The sequence below is a fragment of the Uranotaenia lowii genome, chromosome 1 (assembly GCF_029784155.1).
Source record: "Uranotaenia lowii strain MFRU-FL chromosome 1, ASM2978415v1, whole genome shotgun sequence".
Lineage (NCBI taxonomy): Eukaryota > Metazoa > Arthropoda > Insecta > Diptera > Culicidae > Uranotaenia > Uranotaenia lowii.
The window spans coordinates 96,184,208-96,209,006 of NC_073691.1; the positions used below are offsets into that span (position 1 = coordinate 96,184,208).

General features: G+C 33.6%; 1 protein-coding gene across 1 annotated transcript in view; it reads right to left on the reverse strand.

Moving 5' to 3' along the window:
- Window positions 1-24,799, reverse strand: part of LOC129753099 (protein timeless homolog) — a 225,096-nt gene that overhangs the window by 61,611 nt on the left and 138,686 nt on the right. Inside the window, exons 9-10 of the mRNA XM_055748904.1 lie at window positions 10,370-10,465; window positions 10,255-10,306 (exon numbers count right to left, since the gene is read on the reverse strand). Of these exons, the coding sequence (XP_055604879.1) occupies window positions 10,255-10,306; window positions 10,370-10,465 (148 nt within the window). The remainder of the gene's footprint in view (window positions 1-10,254; window positions 10,307-10,369; window positions 10,466-24,799) is intronic.

A 24,799-nucleotide genomic window follows, 5' to 3' on the forward strand; every position in this document is an offset into this window, starting at 1 on the left:
GGGTACCCGATCTCCGCTTAGGTTACTCGCACCCCAGCCGGCACCGCGGGGAGGTAGAGATAGGAGTTGTGAATAAGAGGTGATATGACCACTATGGGGTCTCGTGTTGCACATTATCCACCGTTTATCAGCCAACACACAGTTTAGATTCGATCAATCATAAACATTCTCCTGTACTCAACAAACATTTTTGCTGGAAATTTTCCAAAATCCTATTGTCATAAAAATGATTTGAAAACAACTTTAATGATTCATAACTTTCACAAAACTAAAAATAACACCTTTAATCCTGTTTAATTGTGTTATTCGGATCAAAATACGACAATTCTCCTGCATTAGTTGTTGCTTAACTGATAGTTGCCCCTTCACTATACAATTAATAACCAACTGTCTCTAAATGAATTTCAATTTCAATAATTTCAATGTTTTCATGTCCTATGTGCCTAAGTGTATGCAATAAAACGAGTTCAACAAATAAAACATACTACATACCCTGTTATTAGAATGATTGAGAATTGTTTCAAAAACTACTATAAAATAACAAAAATACCAAATTTGACAATTAAATCAACAAAAAGGGAACAAATAATTTTTCAATTTTGAAATTTCTAAGATTAAGTTCACTCGTGTTGGGAAAAAGTAGTAGAAATTTTGGCACTTGTAGCAAATTTTGAAAATTTCACCATGCAAAAATGTTTTTAAAGCCTTTGGCGTTGTATTTTTTTACAGCACTCTTTCTATTTCAGCCGTATGTGATAGAAATTCAGCTATTTTTGTATCACAGCAAGCTAAAATAGAACACGCGTTATAAAAAAAACTTGAAGCTGAAGGCCGCTGATCTTGAAAATGCTTTTGCATGGTAAAGTTTTCATTATGTGCTACAAGTGTCAAAATTTCTACCACTTTTTACCAACACGAATGAGCTTGCTCTAGGTTTGCGCCTACTTTGTCCCTCGCTTAAAAAATTCATTTCATTTCAATTGACAAGTGGTTCTAATCAAGTTTTGTGAAAATGTAAGCATTTGCATTTAAGGATAATCTATTATACACAAAAGCCCCTTCCATTAACCCTTATCCGCATTAGAGTGTCATTTTGACACTATTGCAAGTTTGAAGGCTTGTAACTTTTTTCAGAAGCTTCAAAAAACAAAAATTTCTTCGAGGACCCAAAATGCTTTCAAAAGTTCTTGATTATTGTATCTTTACTTTTTTATGGACGAACCATAGAAGCCTGGCTAAAAAAACTCCCTCTTCCGACTTAGAGTGTCAATTTGACACTCCAAAAGTAAAATCTATCTAAGTCGTTTGAATAAAAATTGATTTAATATAAAAATTTTATCAAAAGAAACCTTGTAATGTCACTAAAATATGTTCAGAACATTATATATACCTTAAGCTACTAGTTTTCTCATTATTCAACATAAAAGAAAAAAAAATCCGAAAAAAACGTGCCTCAGGAAAACTGTTGTAGTTCATATATTACACGTCTAAAAAAAATATTTGCCCTATGCATATCGAAGCTGAAGTTAATGTATACATCATGAAGCCAAGAAATATTTTTTTAAATTTTTTGTAATGAAAGGGTCACAAAAAGTTCAAAATACTGGTCTGAAAAACCTACTTTTTATTCGATTGCTAGTAAATACTATTTGAGCGATGGCAGAGTTTTTTAAAAAATATGACTACAAAATTTATTAAAATTCTAACATTTTGCTGTCTTTAGATTTTTGATGCAACAAAAATTGAATTTACTGTAATTTTTCAGAGTTCACTAATTTGCGCGATTTTTTTACAAATTGAAATTTCATCTGTTTTCGTGGACCACCGTCAGGTGGAACCCGGATTTTCAGTGCTTTTACTTTGTTTGGACCAATCACCAATCAAAAGTATATTCATTGGAAAGCAAATTCAATCTACATTCTAGTGAGGTGCAACAATTCACGCTGTGAGATTTCACAAAAATATGAAAATTATAAACGTAAAATCATTCCTCGAATTTAGGTGCTAGAATAGCCTCAGACAAGTCAGATTGAAAAAAAGTTCCAAAAACAGCTACCTTCGAAAAGTCTTGAAAAATTCTGTGTTTAATATTTTTAGAACCTAAAGATGCCAAAATATGTTAAATTACATCACCTTTCCATTTTTTTTTCTACTTTGACTAAAACAGCTTTGGCGGTTGATTGATTGAAAAGAACGGTTTTTATACTACTTTTAACATTTGTTGTGGCCATGATCTTAAAAAAAAAAATTTAAAAAAAATCCATATGTGTTACATATAGCTTCTAACTTCAGCTTTCTTATGTACTAAGTGAAATTTATTCGAGCATGTTTTTCCGATTTTGAAGAGTTTCGTGGGATCCTGCTTTATTTTGGTTTTTTAAAAGGTTGTAATAAGGTTGGTCAATTAATTATTTTCAGTGTACATCTCGAACACATTCTTAACTATATTGAACTGAAAACTCTTCTTTAAAAAAATATTCGATAGCTCCCACTAATTAAACTTTTTTTTTGCGCAATTGGAAAATATATGTTTTGTATGCAAACATTGTATTTAAATCGATAAGAAAATCCATTTATTTTCTTTACAAATCATATCCGTTTTTTCATTTAAGCAAAAAAAAAAAGATTTTTCCATTCTGCATACAACAGTGATCCAGGCCCCGAGCCGTAACCATTAAGGGCAATATTGCAGGGGGCTTTTTTCTGGTGAAGCCCAATATTACCTGGATCTGGGTCGTCTTGCTCGAATTAGTGTTTATGGTGCAGATTATTATGGCGGATTTGGGGCCGACAAGCATGCACAATAAACACGTGCACACGCAGAGATACCCATTGCCAAAGGCTAACCTTTGCTCGGCTAGTGAATTTCCATAAAGTGCACGAAAATACCTACAACACAACACTTGTCGGTCGAGGATGATGCCACTTCTTCAGTTGATGGTACCCAAACCAAACCATTATCCGGATGTTATGCTGCAGGCAAGGGCTTGACTTTCTCCGGAACGAACCCGTGGATGTCGAAGGCCAAATATTAAAACCTTTTAAGCTCGAAATAATGTGCAAATACTCATAAATACAAATCTACGCTGGCACGAGTATGCGGTTTTGTCTGTTTTTGGGTTCGACAAAATCATACCAGACGGGACAGGTAATTGTGTATAGCTTTCTCGGGCTACCAAGTGGCCTATAGTTGAAGGCTTACTTTTTGAAAGGGGAATAAATATCTTAAATTGGAAACTAATACTGCAATCATTAGGATTGCAGACTTAGATCTGGGTTCAGATTCAAAATAAAACACTCATAATTAATAACAACCACTCGTAAGTTTTGGTAACCCCGGTTATGATGGTGATTATGTTACCCTTACCGTAACAAAATAGAAAGGTTTCAGGTTCGCCAACACCGTCTGACAAAGCACTGGAAGAGTCTGCGAATTCAAAGCTCAGAACCTCAAACGGCACGAAAAATTATCATCCCCACTGCCTGCCGTCGTCGTCGTTTCCCCATTTGTCGTTGTTTTTCGACCTCCAGTAAACGGTGCCCTGTTGAAGTTAGGAGAGTACCCCACAATCCTTCCCCGAACTGTGTTGGGGGAGCTTATATGCTCCACTTTGTCTAATCCTTTCTTGGTTTCGGCTTCCGACAATCTGGCATCGTTCGTTATAATAATGGCACTAGAGAGAAGAAAATGGCTCTCTGCTATGCACCATCTGACGACGCCCGCCGCGGCAGCGGCGTCGTTGTAGGCGCTTTCATGCCAACGCAACGACGGAAGCGGAAGTGGAAGTGTGCGGTTACACGCACAGAAAAGCGAGCAGAAGGGCCCTCAGACCAGACAGGGCAAATAATAAACCCGCAAGCAGACATAAACACAAACGTGCACCAAGCGGAACAAACTAATAATATAAATTTAATCCCGTTAATAAATTTTATTAAAACACAACTTTATTCAAACACATATAGGATATGTATTTGTCGGAGTTCGGGGGGAATTCTTGTAGTGGCAACTGGTACATCCCGCACGCCCAGTGCAGTAAATACATGAGACGAGTAATTTAGTCAAAGTTATAAGCCGCATTACCTTCTTATGCGGATGGCACATGTCGGCAGATGTAAACTAAAATGTAAATTTTCTATGCTCTATTATTTTGCTGCTTGACATAGAGCACTACAAGCTAGTAATACATCAAGAACTATAATTTACACTGCAGTTACTATCATCTGATGCTGTTATCGGAAACGCAATCACCTTATTTTTTTCTAATTTAACTCATTCATGGGTCATCACAATTCTTATTGTGTATAAGTAAATCCATCATCAAAATCAGAAGTTTCAGAAAATAGTGCTATCCTAGGGCTAGTTTTTGTTTTGAAAATTGTTGTTTTTTTCACAGGAGCAGAGTCTCGACAAATCATTACATTTTTTACGAAACAACCAACTAGGGAGCTTGCCACGATCAGAAATGTTTTAAGATTCAACAGCTGGAATGTGTTTGAAAAAGAGTTTTTCATGAGTTTTGTCATTCAACAGAAATCACCTGTCTCATTAACCTGAGATAATGTACCGATACCGATACCGGCTATACAGCTTACGAGCTCTGCAACTAGCAAAAATTTCCTTTTTTGGGATTAGGTTTTAATGACTCATATCTAGGCAACACTTTTAGCTTATCGGAGAAAAATTTGCGGGACATTTTTGCGATTTACTCTTAGTTTCTTGCTTATAAAAAATTAGGAATTCTTGTATGAGCCTTGACTTCTCTGATGATCCTTAACCGTAGTTGCCGATCATGTGTTTCACTCCAATGCATGATTCGAACTGTGTGTACATTTTTGACAGTGCAGACAGTGCAAGAATGCGGTTGATTTCCAGCTTGCTGCTATGTGTACCTGTTTTTCGCGTCTGTTCGGAGAAGAAATCTTACATGTTTTGAAGATTTATACATATGTTCTTTTGTAGTTCCAGTAATGTGGGAAGTTTGGAAGAATACTTTGCAAAGAGGGATTCCGATATTATGGTGTCATTCCTATGCCTTAAAATGCCGGAAGAATAAACAGAAGCCCTGCATTATTAAAATTTGTAGACGTATAAAACGGAAGCATTTGTCTCAGTACCTACCAATTGCGGATGGTTAAAATAGTGAAGTGAGATAAAAAATCAATAGTATTTTAAAGAAGTTGTGAAAAAGTCGGAAATTCTTCCAAAAGCCGCCCATTCTCAGTGCCGTTTTAGTGGATGTTTATTGTTGTTCGTTTTTTTTTTCAATATAAAGAGTCATCGATGTAAGTTGCATTGATGAGCGAAAATTAATTTGGTGATGGTGAAACATAAAAAAATATTTGAAGAAGGAATAGAGTTTAGTCCACCATAAAACATCCGAACACGTCATTCATGAATAACAGCAAGCGCTGAGTTTTGAAGATTATGGAAAAGGGTCAATCAAGTGTTTGTGGGGGGTGGTGGTTTAGGTTTCAAATAGCGATGAAATGAGGTGAATGAACGATGTGATTCAAAATGTAAGCATGTGGTAGGAGCCAAGGAAAGAGGAAGAAAAATAGGCAAAATATCCCGGGTAGAGTGCCCAGATGTTCGCGAAATGGAAATTTTCAGTCTATCGGTTCAAAATGAAGTGTTGGAGATCGAGCGACTCTAGTGTGGTGTAAATTTGGTGTAGATTACCAGACGGTTTGTATCTGGATTTCAGTATCGGCAGTGAATTCTGGGTTTGAGTCGATGATGTGCCATATCAAAAACTGTATAAAATGAAACGTTCGATCAGTTGCCAACTGGCAAGGTTTATACATGGAAACCGGAAGTAAAAATATAACAGAGAAAATCTATATATATACAAATGAAGTTCTGTCCATCTGTCTGTCTGTCTGTTCCCATTGACCCGAAAACTACTGAACCGATTTGCGTGAAACTTGGCTGGATGGGGTATTGGAGGCCGGGGAAGGTTCCTACAACAGTTTGATATCCCTCCAATTTCCCGGAGTAGGGGAGAGGGTCTGTCATATGAAAGTAATAAGTCTTCATAATTCGAGAACTGATCATGCAAATGGAACCAAATTTGGCATGGGAAAGTATTTAGGTACGAGAAATATTTCTGTGATGGTTTGGTTTTTGCCCTTTTCTCCAGTGTACTGTAGTGGGGAGTAAGGAAGAGGGGCTCTCTTACTATTTGTTTCATAACTCGAGAACTAATCAAGCAAATGGAACCAAATTTGACATGTTAGTGCATTTCAATACGAGAAATGTTTATATGGTTATTTTAGAAACCTCCCTTCTTCCAGCGGGGAGGATGTAAAGGGGAGGAGGGGACCTTCCATACAATTTTTATACATAGCTCGAGAATAAATCGAGCAAATGAAACCAAATTTGGCATGGGAGAGTATTTGAAAACGAAAAATAATTGTGTGATATTGAGGCCCCTCCTTTCATTCAGCGGGGCGATATAAATGGGGAAAGGAGATGTCCATACAAATTAAGCTTAACTTGAAAATTAATTGAGCAAATAAAACCAAATTTGGTATCGAAGGGTCTTGAGTACAAGAAATATTTCTATGAATATAAAGTACTCACCCCTACATCCAATGGGTAAAAGGGACTCTATAACATGTTTTTGCATAACTCGACTAACCAGCCAATCGAGCAAATGGAACCAAATTTGGCATGGGATGTAATTTCAATTCGAGAAATATTTCTATCATTATTTTAAACCTTTCTTGCAGTAGGAGCATAGAATTGGTGATATAGGAAGGGAGGAGGAGGGCTTCTATAATTCATTTAACAAATGGACGAAATTCGACATGGGAAATCATTTTGATATGGTTATTGATTATTTGAGACACCACCCTTCTTCCAGCGAACAGGAACATAGGAAGAGGGGAGGATGGACCAATACAATTTTGTTAGCATTAGTTTTCAATTAATGTTGGCAAAGCCAGCAAATGGAATCAAGTGTGGCATGGAAAGGTATTTGAGTATGAGATCTGTTTCTACGATTGTTATAGAACCTCACATCTTGCAGTGTGAAGAGGGTAGGAAAGGAAGGGATTCCATATAAACTTTGTTGTAAAGCTTAAAACTTATCATCAATGTGATTAAATTTGATGCGAGAGGGTTTTTGGATACGAAAAAATGGGTATGATTATAATTATTAGAGACTTCGACTTCATCTAGCAGTGAAGAATGTAAAGAACAGGAGAGCTCTCTCACCAACTTTTTTTGGCATAAATCGATAAAATATGAAGCAATGGGGTCATATTTTATAAGATAGGTTGTTTGCGTATGAATAATTTGAGACGCTCCTTTTTCAGGGCGGAGTCGTGAAGAAAGAGGCATGCTTTATTCATATTTATTTGGCATAATTTGAAAACTCTAACGAATGGAGCTAAATGTGTCATGTGACATTTTTCAAATACTCAAAATATATCTACGGTATAGTCCTTGAGCTCTTCCTGCATTGGAAGGGGGAGAGGGTGGGGAATTTATATCAATTATTTAATTGATTAATTTTATAATTTATGAAGCTCATAAAAACTGATTTTAAATATCAAATGTGAGACTCAAATAAGGTTTATCAATTTTAAAAAAAATTGTCTAAGTCTTCTTTGTATTGCAATTCGAGACTCCAGCTGCATCCCTCATTCCATAGTTGTTGTTTTTTATTTATGTTGTAATTTGTTTCAAAGTAATTCTCACAAAACAATTAAAATTTGAATAACTTTTAGAAAATTTGATTTATTTTTGAAAAGTGTAACAAAGCACACCGGGTTAGCTAGCTATACTTGTTGACACGTTCTCTCAAAATATACTTTCATCGTTACATTCACTACAAAACAGTTCACACGGTGTCGGGTATAGTGTACGCTGCATTGAAGATTAGCTGGTATACATGGAGAAAAAGTTGTTTCGGCTTGTTATATAAATCATCAGAGTGTAGTTGATTTTTCCGCATTGAACAATGGATATAATAGATTCAACTTCAAACTGCTGATTAATCTTCTGCAATGAACTATAAGAATAATGGAATTAATTATAATAGTATAATTGATTCAACAATAAATAAGATAGCTTCAACTACAATAGTATGATTGAGTCTAGGCCTTCAACTATATATATAATAGATTCAACTAGTGGTTGATGTTTCCAATATGCTATATTTCAACTGAAAATTAAATTTGTTGTCGAACCGAAAATGGTTGAAGAAGACGGAACCGAGCCGGGTCTTTTGCGGGACAACTCGGAAAGGTAATCGTTTGTGGAAAATTGTGTGAGTCTAGTATTATTTTTGTTTATGTTATACTAATTTAGATTTTAGAATGGTGCCCAGATTTGTATTCCGTACTCCAGTATGCTTCTAACGTAAGGTTGCTTGAATTTTTCAGCGCGTATCCGGGCCGGACAAACCGGGCTATTTTAAATAAAAACCTGGCAAAATCCGGGCGACTTTAAAAGTGACGACCGTAAATCCGGGGCAAATCCGGGCAAATTTTCTCAAATCCCTGAAATTACTCAGCAAAAATTTAAAAAAAAAATTGAACAACTTGAATTTTTTCATCAAAACTCATCGACAGATTTTGAATCGTATTTTACATTTCCAAAAAACCTTCCATGATTATTTTATAGAAATTTCTCAAAAAAAATTGTTTTGGAGGCGTTTGTTGTTTTTTTTTGTTTGATATGCCAAATAAAGTTAATAAATCTGAGCAAAATCCAGACATTTTTCAATTAAATCCGGACAACCGGGCCGGCCTGGACTGTTCCCAAATTTCTCATTAAATATCCGGGCAATACCGGATAAAACTGAGCAATCAGGCAACCTTATTCTAACGTGTGTACATAACAGAGTTCGCAGACAGTAGATGTCTCTAAAGTTCTGCGTATTCCTCCGTATGAAACCGAGAATCACGTAGGCTTTGCTGATCGATGCGGAGATGTCGAATGTCAACTTGGTGTCCAAGGTGATGCCAAAGTCCTTCACAGAAGAAACTTTTGCTATAGTCTCCTCGCTCAAGATGTATTCAAAATTGAAATAGAATTTCTTGCGTGTGAATGTTATTGAGTAACTTTTCTTAGTGTTGACTTCCATTCCATTTGTCTGACACCAAGATGAAATAGCATCTAAGGCTATGATCATTTAGTATCCGGGCACTTTATTTCGGTGAAAGCTACGTCAATAGAGCTCGGACATTCAAAACTTTAGTAGCGTTGTGTTGGTTATGAAATGGACTATCTTGCCTATTTTTGATAGATTTTTAAGTTTACGTGTGTTTGAGATATTTACGATGAAAAAAGGCATGGTTAAAATAATTTTTCACGAATTTGCTCCTTTTACGCATTTTGCGCCTCGAAAATTCTTCATTGTTGACTTGAAAGCTTATGAACTGTTGATTTTTTCTAATTTTTTTCGGACCAAATGGTTAAGAAGTATAAATAGCCGCTCTAGGATCCACACGAAGTTCAAACCAACCATCGGGGTGCAACCCTTGATCTTAAATATGGAAAAAGTCTATGGTTATTGGGAATAACTGAATGCAGACCCCTTAAATAATGCAACAAATCCATTTCCGGCAGGCAAAAAGTGATGCCCGACTAGCAGACACCTTGTAAATAACTAAAAGTGAGCGGTTCAATAGATCGCAATCTGTGCAACCGTTTTTTACGCAATGTGACAGATGTGTTCTGATGCACAAAGAAATTTATGTCAAAATCGGATTTAAGAGATCAAATTATTCGAGATGCCTACTCATGAAAAGGTTCCAACCTGATTCCAATTGCTTTTTCCAGGTGAGTTTGTATAACATATTTTGATTTTGGTTTGCTTCTGTGGTAAAAATAATAGATCAATACATGACTTAAAAAAGTGTGCAAAGAAAAAAAAGTGATTTTATGAAAAAGTATGAGTATTTTTGATATCATTGATAAATTTTGTTTATATATTATTAGATTAACTGTCATATTAACACCTTCATTTCCTTCATAGAAAGTTTTTCGATAAAATGAATAGTTTTTAAAATACACACGTTTGTAACTGCCCGGATTCTAAATGATCATAGCCTTAAGTAACAAACATAAATTACGGTGATTAATCTCTTTACTTCCTCAATATGGTAATGACGAACTTGTAAACGAAAAATTAAATATTTTAGTACAGTTTTTTTCCATAAAGGTACACCATTTTTTAACCAATTAAAAAAAGGCAATGATAAAACTAGTTTTCAAAAATCCTAATTTGAGAAAAAACTCACCTTTTAGCAAAATCGTCGAACTTAAAATCCGTCTCTGTCATTGGATTTTCCTCTGTGGATAAGATAAAAATTATAAACAAACTTTTGTATTCCGCAAATTACACTTCCCTCGTACCTTCTTCGTCGTCGTCGTCCTCATCATCATCGTCACCTTCGCCATAGCCATGTCCACCACCTTCGATGAAGCTCGATTCCGGCAGACGCTCTTTTTCTGAAAAGTTTAGAGAAAGGAAATAGGTATAACAAAAAGTTCGAACAACAGGGGCTAGTGTTTTGTGTAGATACGGGAAAGTGTTTTTTCATTTAATATCGAAAACAATCCGATAGTCCTTTCACAACGAAGCAATAATCCACAAAAGTCAAAGATAAAACAGCACAGGAAAAAAAAGCTTTTTCAATCTTCCCTTCATCATTATCTTATCTTCTGCTTTTCTCTTATTAAACTTTATTTTACTGGCAAACTTTGGCTGGGACGCTCAAAGACAAAATGCGGGCAAAAATTTGAACCGGGGCGAGGTGGGTCTGGCCGCTGGCTGACTGTTTGGGTGTGTGTGTATGTATATGTATGCCCTCAAAGCCGAATAAAAGCGGATGAAATTGATTTTCCAGAATGCTGCACAAAGTCTCAACCATGCGATCCAGTCAGTGGTAAGTGGAATGGAGCGGCAACAACAAAAACAGAAAAAGCACTTTTACGTACAGTTAACCATTCATGCGTTTTTCCTAGTTCCTTCCGGTTCTTAAAAGCCGGGGCGCAATGTGCCACATCTTGTCGTCGTCGTCGATTCGCAAAGCCATCAGTATAGTAGTGCAGTGTAGACTGAGTATCTACCACGTGGATGTTTCTTGTCGGTTGCGAACTTTGAGGAGTGTTTACACCTCGGATTTTTAAATGGAATTAAGCGCATTAAGTTGAAATACTATTTTTTCACAATTGGAAGCCGAATTTTAGTTTTTAAAATTTAAAAAAAAAATTCGTGGAAGTGAGATTCCAAAAGGTAGCCATTTAAGACCTCAATTGTAATGATTTTAAAGTACATGGATAATTAGAGCGTAGTTCTGTCCATAAGACATCCGTCTATGACTTAAGAATTCAATTTAGTTTGGCATCATTTATCTTTCTCTTGACAATGCAGTTGCGAATGTCAACAGCAAAACATAAACTTTTAATGGAATCAATGTTTATGTGAGTCTGGAAAATCGAGCGAAGAAGTCTCTCTGATGGAGAGAAGACAAAAAATAAAACGATGCGAGACTTGTCTGTCGAAAGGTGGAACGAGCACTTATCTGCTATTTTGCAGCTTTGAAAAGACCGATAAAACTAGAGCAATTTGGTAAATTTCAATCAGCAGTTCGTTAGATTGAAAAATAGTGACGTGCTCCGGGGCGATGAGAATGCAATGATGTTGCGTAGGGTAAGAGACTCTATTCTATTTTTTCCGAAATAAAATAAAATCATATCTTGTTTGATGAATTTTTGACTTGCAGATACAACTGATTCCTATTTTTAACATATCTGATTAATACTCGTATGCCAGTACTAGAAGGTTTAAAACGAAGAATAGCATAGAGGATGGCACACTGAATTTGATGCTCGTCTATGTATTCAATCCATTAGGTTTCGCTGCTGCTGGAAAGCGTTGAAAGGCAAGGCAAACGAGGAATAGTAAGGATATGTTTTGTTTTACTTCGTTACTGATAACACTTAATCCTCGTACAGTGAGTTGATCTATCACAGGGCAAAAAAAGATTTATTGATTGTATCGTCGTCAATGGGTCTTCTCTACTATCATGTGATGATCTCAGCTTCTGCAATTCCTGCGTTAAAACGATGTTAACTCAAATTAAGATCTAACAATATGGAGAATGTATGTATACGTAAGGCAATGCTCAATAAGAATCCGAGCAGTTACAAACGTGTGTATTTTAAAAACTTTTCATTTGATCGAAAAACTTTCTATGGAGGAATTGAAAGTGTTAATAAGATATTCAATGTGAACATATAAAACAAAATTACCGATGATTTCAGGAAATACTCTTACTTTATCATAAAATCTATTTTATATCTTTCCACACTTTTTTTTAGTCGTGTATTGATCTATTATTTTCACCACAGAAGAAAATCATGATATTTTACACAAATTCACCTGAAAACTCCAATTGCAATATGGTTTGAACCTTTTCATGAGTAGGCATCTCAAAGAATTTGACCTTTTAAATTCTGTTTTAACATAAATTTCTTTGTCCATCAGAACACATCTGTCACATTGCGTGAAAACCCGGCTTGGTGTCTACTAGTCAGGCAACACTTTTAACCTAGCGGAAACGGATTTACTGCATAGTTAAGGGGTTTAAGTTATCCCCAATAACCATAGACTTTTTATCATAGTTGAGATCAAGGGTTCTATAACGATGCTTGGTTGAGCATCCTGGAGTGGCTTCTTATACTCCTTAACCATTTGGACCAAAAAAAAAATCAGAAAAAATCAACAGTTCATGGGTTTTTAAATCGACAATGAAGAATTTCCAAGGCAATTGTTCAAAATAATATATTTCATGTCTTTTTGCATCGTAAACTTCTCAAACATACGTTAATTTAAAAATCTGAAAAAATAGGCAAGATAGTCATCTTTATAACCAACACAACTAAATTTATGCATACCCGAGCTCTAGTAACGTAACTATCACCGAAATAAAGTGCCCATATACTAAATGATCATAGCTTTAAGAAGCACACTACGAGGTGAAACGATAAAAAGATTGCTTTTATTTAATTTTTATACATTTGGAACAAAAGAAGATGAGTTCCACTTATCACAAATATGCATTCTAAAGGATTGAAGTTGATAAACATTGAGGGGATGATAATAAAAAATATAATCTAACGTGGCAATGGATAAACAAAAAATAAATTTTCGACATTTTGTATTGAAGTCACTATGCTATGCCGGATACTTTCAGAAATAAGCGGGACATTTCACGAAAAAAAGCGGAACATCGTCGAAAAGAGCAGGACATTTTAAAAACTTTTAAAAACCTAAATTTTATGACCATTCTTATACATTCGTATATGTTCCTTCTGCTAAAATAGTTCATAGTATGTAATAAAATATGGGTAAATGGAATTTGTTCAAAAAGTTGAATCCTCACTCAAGAAAACTGAAGTCGAAAATTTTGTAGTTCAGAGTAATTTAAAGTCCGAAATTTTAAGAAAGTTTTAAAATTATTCAACAGCCGTTATTGATCATGTACCAAGTTAATTCAATTCAACTCGTCTATTTATCCATTGTTTGATTGAAAATAGTTTTTTTTTCGCTGGGTAGTCCTGTTCTATTTTGTCCGGAATTTGATTTATTCCTTAAGCTTAACATTCAAGGAATTCTGCTAGAATTCCGGAGAAACATCTGAAGCCATCATCATTTGGAAGCAACTTTTAGAACATTTTCTTTAATCGATAAATATTAAGATCGCTAAGACGCTCTCATAGACCAGATTGTTTAGGTGATGCTAAGATGAGCTTTCCAGATTTCCCTGTTTTATCTGGACTGAATATTTGCCACAAAATTTAGGAACAGTTTGGTCTTGGTCGGTTGCCCGGATTTCGTAGAGAAAAGCCTTGGTTTTGCACAGATTTATTCACTTTATTTCTAAAATTGACAATAAAACTTAATTTGTGTTATTATAGTTTTGTATGTGAGCTTTAAAAGACGGAGTTTTTAGCATGTTTTATTTAAATAATCATGAATAGCTTTTCGCTAGCTTTAATACGATTTAAAATCTGTTGATGTATTTTTAAGATAAATTTTATTTTCAAGTGTATCCTTTTTGATTTTTATTTAATAATTCCGTGGTTTTAACCAAATTTCCCCAATTATTGCCCGGATTTTGGATTGAAAATTTTGAAATCAAAAGCTCGGATTTAGTCAAGTTTTTAGATAAAAATGCCAGGACTCGCCCGGTCCGGATATGTGTGGAAAATACTTTAGCAACCTTTAATGCTACAAATTAAACGAGTTATTTAATCTGGTCTCATGTAAACTTAAAAAAAATGTTGCTTATTTTGAGGAAAAAAAACCACAAAAATCCATGTTATTTGAATAATTTTCTGTTTTGAACCAATGAATTTAAATTGAGGCTATTTTTTTATTGTTAGACAGTGGAAACGTCATGAAAATGTTGTTAAATTTTTACAGTTGACCATCTTATCATGAACTTTAAGCAAAAACAATATTTTTTGTCATTTTTGTCATTTTTGTCATTTTTGTAATTTTTGTCATTTTTGTCATTTCTGTCATTTTTGTCATTTTTGTCATTTTTGTCATTTTTGTCATTTTTGTCATTTTTGTCATTTTTGTCATTTTTGTTATTTTTGTCATTTTTGTCATTTTTGTCATTTTTGTCATTTTTGTCATTTTTGTCATTTTTGTCATTTTTGTCATTTTTGTCATTTTTAATCATTTTTATCATTTTTGTCATTTTTGTCATTTTTGTCATTTTTGTCATTTTTTGTAATTGTTGTCATTTTTGTCATTTTTGCCTTTTATGTCATTTTTGTCATTTTTGCCTTTTATGTCATTTTTGTCATTTTTGTCATTTTTGTCATTTTTTGTCATTTTTGTCATTTTTGTCATTTTTGTCATTTTTGTCATTTTTGTCATTTTTGTCATTTTTGTCATTTTTGTCATTTTTCGTCATTTTTGTCATTTTTGTCATTTTTGTCATTTTTGTCATTTTTGTCATTTTTGTCATTTTTGTCATTTTTGTCAATTTTGTCATTTTTGTCATTTTTGTCATTTTTGTCATTTTTGTCATTTTTGTCATTTTTGTCATTTTTGTCGTTTTTGTCATTTTTAATCATTTTTATCATTTTTGTCATTTTTGTCATTTTTGTCATTTTTGTCATTTTTGTCATTTTTGTCATTTTTTGTAATTGTTGTCATTTTTGTCATTTTTGTCATTTTTGTCTTTTTTTGTCATTTTTGTCATTTTTGTCATTTTTGTCTTTTTTGTCATTTTTGTCATTTTTGTCATTTTTGTCATTTTTGTCATTCTCGTCATTTTCGTCATGTTTTGTAATTTTTGAATTTTTTGTCAATTTTGTCATTTTTGCCACTTTTTTCACTTTTGTCATTTTTGTCATTTTTTGTCATTTTTGTCATTTTTGTCATTTTTGTCATTTTTGTCATTTATGTCATTTATGTCATTTTTACAATTTTTGTCATTTTTGTCATTTTTGTCATTTTTGTCATTTTTGTCATTTTTGTCATTTTTGTCATTTTTGTCATTTTTGTCATTTTTGTCATTTTTGTCATTTTTGTCATTTTTGTCATTTTTGTCATTTTTGTCATTTTTGTCATTTTTGTCATTTTTGTCATTTTTGTCATTTTTGTCATTTTTGTCATTTTTGTCATTTTTGTCATTTTTGTCATTTTTGTCATTTTTGTCATTTTTGTCATTTTTGTCATTTTTGTCATTTTTGTCATTTTTGTCATTTTTGTCATTTTTGTCATTTTTGTCATTTTTGTCATTTTTGTCATTTTTGTCATTTTTGTCATTTTTGTCATTTTTGTCATTTATGTCATTTTTGTCATTTTTGTCATTTTTGTCATTTTTGTCATTTTTGTCATTTTTGTCATTTTTGTCATTTTTGTCATTTTTGTCATTTTTGTCATTTTTGTCATTTTTGTCATTTTTGTCATTTTTGTCATTTTTGTCATTTTTGTCATTTTTGTCATTTTTGTCATTTTTGTCATTTTTGTCATTTTTGTCATTTTTGTCATTTTTGTCATTTTTGTCATTTTTGTCATTTTTGTCCTTTTTGTCATTTTTGTCATTTTTGAAATTTTGGTCATTTTTGTCATTTTTGTCATTTTTGTCAATATTGTCTTGTAGTCATCTTTGTTGTTTTCCAAATTTTTGTCATTGTTGTTATTTTTGTCATTTTCGTCATTTTCGTCATTTTCGTCATGTTTTGTAATTTGTGAATTTTTTGTCATTTTTGTCATTTTTGCCACTTTTTTCAATTTTGTCATTTTTGTCATTTTTCGTCATTTTTTTCATTTTTGTCATTTTTGTCATTTTTGTCATTTTTGTCATTTTTGTCATTTTTGTCATTTTTGTCATTTTTGTCATTTTTGTCATTTTTGTCATTTTTGTCATTTTTGTCATTGTTGTCATTTTTGTCATTTTTGTCATTTTTGTCATTTTTGTCATTTTTGTCATTTTTGTCATTTTTGTCATTTTTGTCATTTTTGTCATTTTTGTCATTTGCGTCATTTGCGTCATTTTTGTCATTTTTGTCATTTCTGTCATTTTGTTTGCATTTTTTTTTCATTTTTTTTATTTAGTGTCATTTTTGTCATTTATGTCACGTTTGTCATTTGTATGTATTTCATTTTCTTAAATTTTGTCATATTTGAAATGTTTGTCGTTTTAATCATTGATATTGTTATCATTTTTGTCTCTGTTGTCATTTCTGTCATTTTTCGACAGTTTTGCTAGTCTTTTTTTGGCTTGTTACATTTTTGTCATTTTTCCGTCATTTCATTGACACGTTATGTAATTTCCGTGATTTTTTGCCATTTTTGATATTTATGTTATTATTTTTTATTCAAGCATTTTTGCCATTTTTTCAGCATTTTTTAATGTGTGTACATCATTTTATGATACTTTTAATTTTGTTATATAGAAAATTTCTCTGTTTTGTGTTTTATCATTTTGATCATATTCGAGTTTTTGTAATATTTTTTTGTTTTTGTCACTTTGTAGTTTTAAGCATTTTTTATATTTTTTCATTTCGAGATAATTTCAGTGTTAGTTATTTTGTTAATTTTCATGATATTTACGGCTTATGTTCTTTCGTTCTTTCTTTGATACCTCATGTTTCTCTGATTCTTTCCATCACCTACAAAAATGTAATTTTGTAGTTTTTGTCATTTGTCTTTTTTCCAATTTTATCATGTTTTTTTCATTTTTGAAATTTTGGAAATTTTTCCTTTTTCGACATTATTTCAGTTTTGTCAGATGTTTCACTTTGTCATTTAAGTCAATTTAGCTATTTTTGTCATATTCTCATGATATTTTAACCTTTATCTTATTATTTTTCGTTTTCTTTTCATTTTGGTGATTTCAGTCAATTTTTGAAACGTTCAACTTTTTTGTCAGTTTTTTGCATGATTTTTGTTTGTGTATTTATTTTGTTTAATAAAATAAAAATGGAATTTTATATTTTTGTAATTTTTTGTAGTTAAAATCGATTTTGTCGTTTTGGTAAGTTCCATCTTTTTCAGGATTTATCTAATGTTTTTATTGCTTTGTATGTTTCAAAAATGATTAAACTTTTTGGGAAATTTTAAAATTTATGGTATTCATTACTAAATGGGCATTCTGGACGAAGAGGAGAAACATAACGGTAGATTTAACACTAATTAAACCGGTCAGATCCTCGAGTGGGGACGCGAAGTATTGCGAAAATTGTATTTATTATTAAGTGTAGTATGTAATTAGAAGTGGTGCGATTAAATATCGTTGTATATAGAAAAGCGTATGTACCAGGAAATCAGATAGCGAACTGAAGTTAATGTTTCCAATTCTGTGTAGATTCCCCCGAAACAAAAACTCGTTTAAGCGTGTCACGGAATAGCTAGATTAGCGAGAATAAAACTGTTTAAGGTTTGAAGGTATACTTCACATGTTAAAATTCAGCAAATTACCAGGGTTCTTCCGCAGGGTTAAATCACAGTTGCTATCTTTCGAGCTTTGAAACACTTGTTCCCGTCATCGTAACAGAGAAGTGCACTTAAATGTAGGTATGAAAACTCTAGAGAAAAACCGAAAATAATCATGTTTCTTGATTTTAGTTTTGAAGCAAATAAATTTTAGTTTTGAAGCAAATAAACTGATTGCTGTCGCTTTTCTTACTGGAACAATTACATTTTGTCATTTTTCCGATAATTGTATTTTTTGCATTTTTTATACTTTTGACTTTTGTTATAATTTTTATTTTTTTTATATTTTTATTTATCAGACGACTTTAATTTTGTAATTTTGTAATTTTATCACAAATTTTCCATTTTTATTTTTATCATTTTTGTTAGATGATACTAATTTGCCACTTTTTTACATTTGTCATGGTATTTTCATCCTTTGTGTTTGTTTTATTTTATTTCGTCGTTATTGTGATTGTAATTTTTTTTCATTTCTGTCATTTTTGTGGTTATTTGTCTTATGTCATATTGGTCATTCCATTATAATTTTTATATATTCCGTATTTTTGTCAATATTTTTATCGATTTGTTTTGATTATTGATTTTGCAATTTTATGGTATTTTATCATTTTGGATATTTTGAGCATTTTTTAAAATTTTTGTAATGTTTTATGTTTTTGTCATTTTTGTAGTTTTTGGAATATATGGATTTTTTGTCATTATTGTAATTATTGTTCTATTTTCAAAATGATAAATTAAGGACAAAAATCCTTCATTTAATTTTCATCATTTTTAATTATTTTTTAAGTTTCGTTGTTTTGAAAATTTTCTCCGTTTTGTGTTATTTATTTACATAGTATTCCGTCTCACGACATAACTTGACGAACATAATTCCTAAAATTCACTCGGTTCATAGCAACCGTTCTCCAATTTCTCGGGCACCCCACGTTCGCCAGATCACGCTCCACTTGGTCTAACCACCTCGCTCGTTGCGCCCCCGCTCGTCTTGTTCCTACCGGATTCGTAGCAAACACCTGTTTTGCAGGACAGTCGTCCGGCATTCTCGCAACATGTCCAGCCCAGCGTATCCGGCCAGCTTTCACCACCTTCTGGATACTGGGTTCGCCGTAGAGTCGCGCGAGCTCGTGGTTCATCCTTCGCCTCCACACTCCGTTCTCCTGTACGCCGCCAAAGATGGTTCTTAACACTCCATTTTGTGTCTGTTGTGTATTGTATTTTCGAGCTTAGTGGCTTATACCAAAAACGATTACTTTGCCATAAAATACTCCGAAGTAGTTATCGAATTGGAAATAAAAACAAATAAAATCTGGAGCTACGCTCAATAATATTTAATACATCAAACCTTGAACGGCTCGTTATTTTCTCGAGGAAACTCATTTTAGTGTCTTTTATTTTCATTCCTGTTATATTTGTCATTTATTATTTTTGTTTTTTTATTGTCGTTTTGTAATTCATGTCATTAACATTTTTGTCTTTTTTTTTCGCCCTTTAATAATTATAATCATTTTCGTGATTCTTGTCATGTTTGTAATTTTGAAGATTATTGTAAATTTTTAATTTAGTAAACGTGTTATTTTGCTTTTTTAAAAATTTAGAAGTTTTCGTCATGAGTTATATTATTATTATTTTTTTCATTTTGTACTTTTGGCATTTTTGTTATTTTGTCATTTTAACCATGTTTTTTTGATTTTTGTAAATTTTAATCATTTGAGACATTTTTACCATATCTGTCAAAACAAATATTCGAATCGATTAATAAGCTTCTTTCAAAACATCAAATACGATAGAGTAATGAGGTAGGTACCCAAGGAGTGTATTCGAAAAAAATGCAACACTTTGTTTTGTGAATAACTTTTGAATGCATTAATGGAAATTGTTGAAATTCTCAGTGAAACTACCTAGTATTGTAAAGTGTACGGGTACAAATTTTGGTGACTATCTGTCTAGTGGTTTCTGAGATAGCGTCCAATAGTGATGCTCATTAACAAATTTTTTAGGGCAGGATCGAGAAAAATCCAGAAAAGTCCCAGTGGGAGACCCAAAACAGCTGGAAATCAACTATTTGACCAAAATTCACATGGTAATCGTAAAAGAAGTCCTAGAGGATCCAATAAGGAGCTAAAATTTGAATAAAAGTTAAGATAATTGATTCCATGATGTTAGAGAAATGTGTAAGGTTATTACAAGCTCAATCTGAAAATGTGATAAAGTTCTTAAAAAGTCAATTTTTTCTGACTGGTCTAGTTGACTTATAAATAAGCCTGACTTCATTTCTACAAGGTAGAAAAACTGCCCACCGGTAAAATATACAAAATACGATAGTCAAATCGGGCGCAAAATATTTGGACTGCTTGTGGGGAGATATTTTGAAAAAATGATGTAATAGACATCAAAACGGACTCCTTAGCGGCCACCTGACAGGTTTCCAACCAGAGACTTTTCGTTGCCAAGTCTCGCCGGTATTTTCCGGAGATAAACATTTTTCTCCTTGTTTGAAAAATTTAATGTCTAGTACTTGAGGAGGCTCACGATCTGTGGAAACTGCAAATTACTTAGTCTTTCATAACGATTGACAGAATGAATGGCTAAAAATCCAAAGAAGACTGCCTCCAAAAGCGACCGTTTTCTCTGCAAAGCACTTCAATAGATCCCACAATGTTTATACTCTGTTTAAGTTGGATCTGGAATCGTGCACGCAAAAACGGTGGTGGAGTGATAGAAAGTCAAATATGTATGTTGTTTTTGTACCGAAGAAGGATAATCTTCTAAATTTGTTATAACTTGGACAAAATTCAAAATTTTGAGTTATTTTGAAGGTCAAGCTTCAGGAAACAGAAAACTTATTTAAAAACTGTCTTGATTTGAAAAAAATGTGGTTCATAGTATGCATTATAGATGGCGCACGCGTGTTCCAAAAATGAAAGAAGACATTCCAAGCAGCATAAATCTTTGTTGAACCTCGTTGTGGTCTTGAAAGAAATCGCTCGTAATAAGAAAAACTAAATTTGTAGAAAAATCAATGAACATATTTTAAATTATGTGATGAGTTTTAGAAATTGGTTACGACACATTGCAGACCGACTACGAGATATCTCGATTTTTCGCTCGGCACGAGTGCGTTATTCTTAGAAGTTTACTCAAATGTTATAAATTTATTGATGAAACATATTCGAAATTAAACACAGCACTATTGGTAGCTCAACAATGCAATATTTGTAGAATTTTGTTCATGGATTTCAAAGATATAGATTGCCGAAATAACGGTGTTTCGCGGCTCAGATTTCTTCTCGGTCATTAATGTGTTAAAAACAAAATTAGTTAAAAATAAAAAAAAATCCTTTGGTTCGGGCAGGATTCGTTGGCTCAAAAATAAGCAGCGTTAAAGTGGCCACGCACCGGAAGTAACGGAAAGCCGTGGCTCGAAACTTGTGATAAATTATGAAAATTTATGAATGAGCACAGCGCATAAATTTCAATGTGAGATATGAAATCGCATTTTCAACACCATCTACTATTTTGCAATTTACGCAACAATTAATGGACGATTGTTATCATTTAGGGTAGAATAACGAACGAAATTAACTTATCGATCATTCCACTCCACTACTGACTGGGGACTTCGACGGGACTGGAACTGCCAAATCAATTTCCTACAGCAAAACTAATTAGGCTTCCCTTGATTCATCGCGTGTCATGTTGCGGCTGTTTGGCGCGTTTCGTCACGCCAGCCATTTGCTGTCTCTTCCCTTACTCTATTTTACATTTCCTCCAGAATTATACTCCTTCAAACCGAACCCAACCACGACCCTATAGATATAGGACGTACAGGCAGCTGTCCAAGGCAAACATTTGCAATTCAATTAACTTTTAAATTTCAATTACTGCTCGCATCTCTCTCTCTTTCTGTGTGCTAGCATCCTACAGCTCGACGATGTGCTGTATATTTCATCAAAATTTTGACATGGTTCGTTGTCATCATAAATCCGCGACTCAACGAACGTCGACGCGCCCTTTCTGGCTGCACTGCACAGCATCTCATCCACTTTTTGTTGTTGTTTCTGTTGGATTTTGCCCTGTTCTCAATCCCTCGACGAATCACGAAATCTATTGGCATGCTGATGAAGTTGATATTATTATTATTGTCATTATTGTTGTTGAGTTGTGGAATTCTCATATAGCTAGACTAGGCTGAAGTTGGCCACGTTAAGCTACACGCTCGTTTTAACTTCATTTTATTCCCCGACGTTTATCAGAACCATATTCATATGCAGCGACTCATGCTGGAGTTCCGTTTCGTACATCGTATTTTACCCTTATTTCCGCACCATCGATAAAAGGATGTAGAACAGTGTCATTGACACTTGCTTGTCGGTAAATGTGTGTAGTTGCAAAATTACAAAACCGGGTTAGATGAAAGTCACATGCACTGCACCACCCACGCGATTCACGACACAACACCGGTTATTGTCGTTGTTTGCGTTCCATTGTAAGCATATTTTCCTATCACTTTACGTAAATCTTGATGTAATATTCAACGCTGTCAAACCTCGACTTTATTCAATTTAATCCGCACCGTACAAAGCAGGCTCTGGCTGATGGAAGACACACAAGAAGGACAACTGCATCAGAGCAGCATGCATAATCTAATCAGCCAACGTCATAGAAACTTGCCCTGAGAACTGAGAAGAAGGTCTGCGCCAAGCATGGTTTCAAATGAAACTGCGTTACAATTGCATCATAAATTTGGGGCACTATTTCGATTACCTGGCATGATAAAACTTCCACCATCACATGCTCCCTCAGTGTTTGTTTTTGATGCTCGAGGCAAAAGCGAAGCGTGAAATTTTCCGTAATTTGCCACTTAACATCGGCCCCAAAACTTTCGCCAAACTTGTTCATATTATCATCAAACTCCTAGTTTGATTCTGATCGAGGGCTGCTCGTTCTCGTCTTCGTCATCATCGTCGCCGATCTCAAAACTTTTAATGAACCTCACTCAAAACGTCAAACACCTCTAAACTATAATCCTTTCGCATTCAATCTCTCCGCCCCTCCGTCTCCCTAGGGATGGTGGATGGATGCTGCCCAAGAATTTCGAAGCTCCGCTCACTTTTGTCTGACTCGTCGCTTGGATCCTTTCGCATCTCTCTTCCATCATAATTTACCTCGAATACAGCATCTCACTACTGCAGGCTGCTTTGCCTCACTCCCTCCTAAATACCCTCTCTATCTCCTTCCAGAACCACTTTTCTGTTTGTCCTATTTAACTTTTCTGGAATACTTTCGTCGTCGATGTTTGATGGGTATTGGAGGAAATTGTACCGAATAGAAAACTTAGCCCTGCGCGCCCCTTTTTTCTGGCCTGGCTAAGATGTAGAATAAAACCTGACTCGTGAAAGTCCCCGCATTCGAGGTGAGTAGTGATTCTCAGCCAAATGATGACTGAATAAAAATCCCGATTAATACACTTGACAGTGGATTGTAGCCTTTCTTACAGTCTGTTAATTATATGTGGATACATATTATACAAAATCATAAACAAATGATAGTTTTTTTTTTTTTTTTTTTTTTTGTTTCGATTATAGCCGTTTTACCATTTTTATGGCATTCGCGACTTTATCAACGTTGCAGTTGGCGGATCGTTATTGAAAAACTCATCCGGTACAACTGTGTTCGATGTTTTACTCTTGGGCTCGAGCTCGCGGACATCGGCTCAGGAGACAACAGATGATAGTTTTATGAAAATAAGAAACTGTAGGTATATAAGAAAAAAAATAAAAGTATTTGAAAATTATCATAATTTTCGTATAAATGACTTTATTTTCAACTTATTGGGATTTTTAAGTTACTGGATCCTGGAATATCCTGTATGCTCCCGTTTCTATTAGTTTTTTTTTTTAAATAAGTATAATCCCAATAAACTCTTTTTAGAGTTATTAGGATATATTGACAGTTATTTACGAACACTACCTTATCAAAAGGCCTCAGCCCTAACCTCTAAACAAGAATGAAACGATTGTTTTTATCAAAAGAACGTACCCAAATCCCGGTTTTCCTGAGACAAAATTTCCGTTTTCGCCCCTTCGACTCAACCGGTTTGAGTTTTCAATGTTTTAATTTTTTTATGCTACCCAGTGGAGCCAGGTCAAATACTTTTTCAATATACGCACTAATTTTTCATTAATCTCATCTGAAAATCATTTTGAAAACTATAAGTTAAAGCAAATTTAACAATGTTTCGAGAAGTCCACTTCATATCTCATTTCAAGAAATGATTTTAACGAAAAATGTATACATGTTCAGTAGTGACTTCTTTCCTCAAGTCCGTATTCCTTTTATTAAGGTTTGTAATTGCCACTTGTTTGTAAACAACCTGCAGCAATTAATTTGAAATATGCATATACTTCTTGTAATTTGTAGTGATTAAAACGTAAAAAGAAACATTTTCAGCTTCTCTATCACTCACTACTAAACATCCAAAATTTTCAACTATTCCATGCTTCGAAATTTTACATTTTCTTTATTTACTGAAATGATATTTGGATGCCCAAGGCGCGAACATAACTGTTAAGAAACTGGAAAGTTTCAATCAAATGTGTAGGAAATTTTGATAGTTAAAAATTAAGTTAAAATATTCAAAAAATAAAAAGCGAGAAAATATTAATTTTTATCATAACAACCTCTCAACTCTGATGAGGCCAAATCCAAATCAAGTTTCGAGGTTATAGCTGAGGCTAACCAGCCATCCATACCATTGATCGTATATAACCTTATAGCATACGTCAACAACATCAAATAAGAATTAAGAATACAATTCA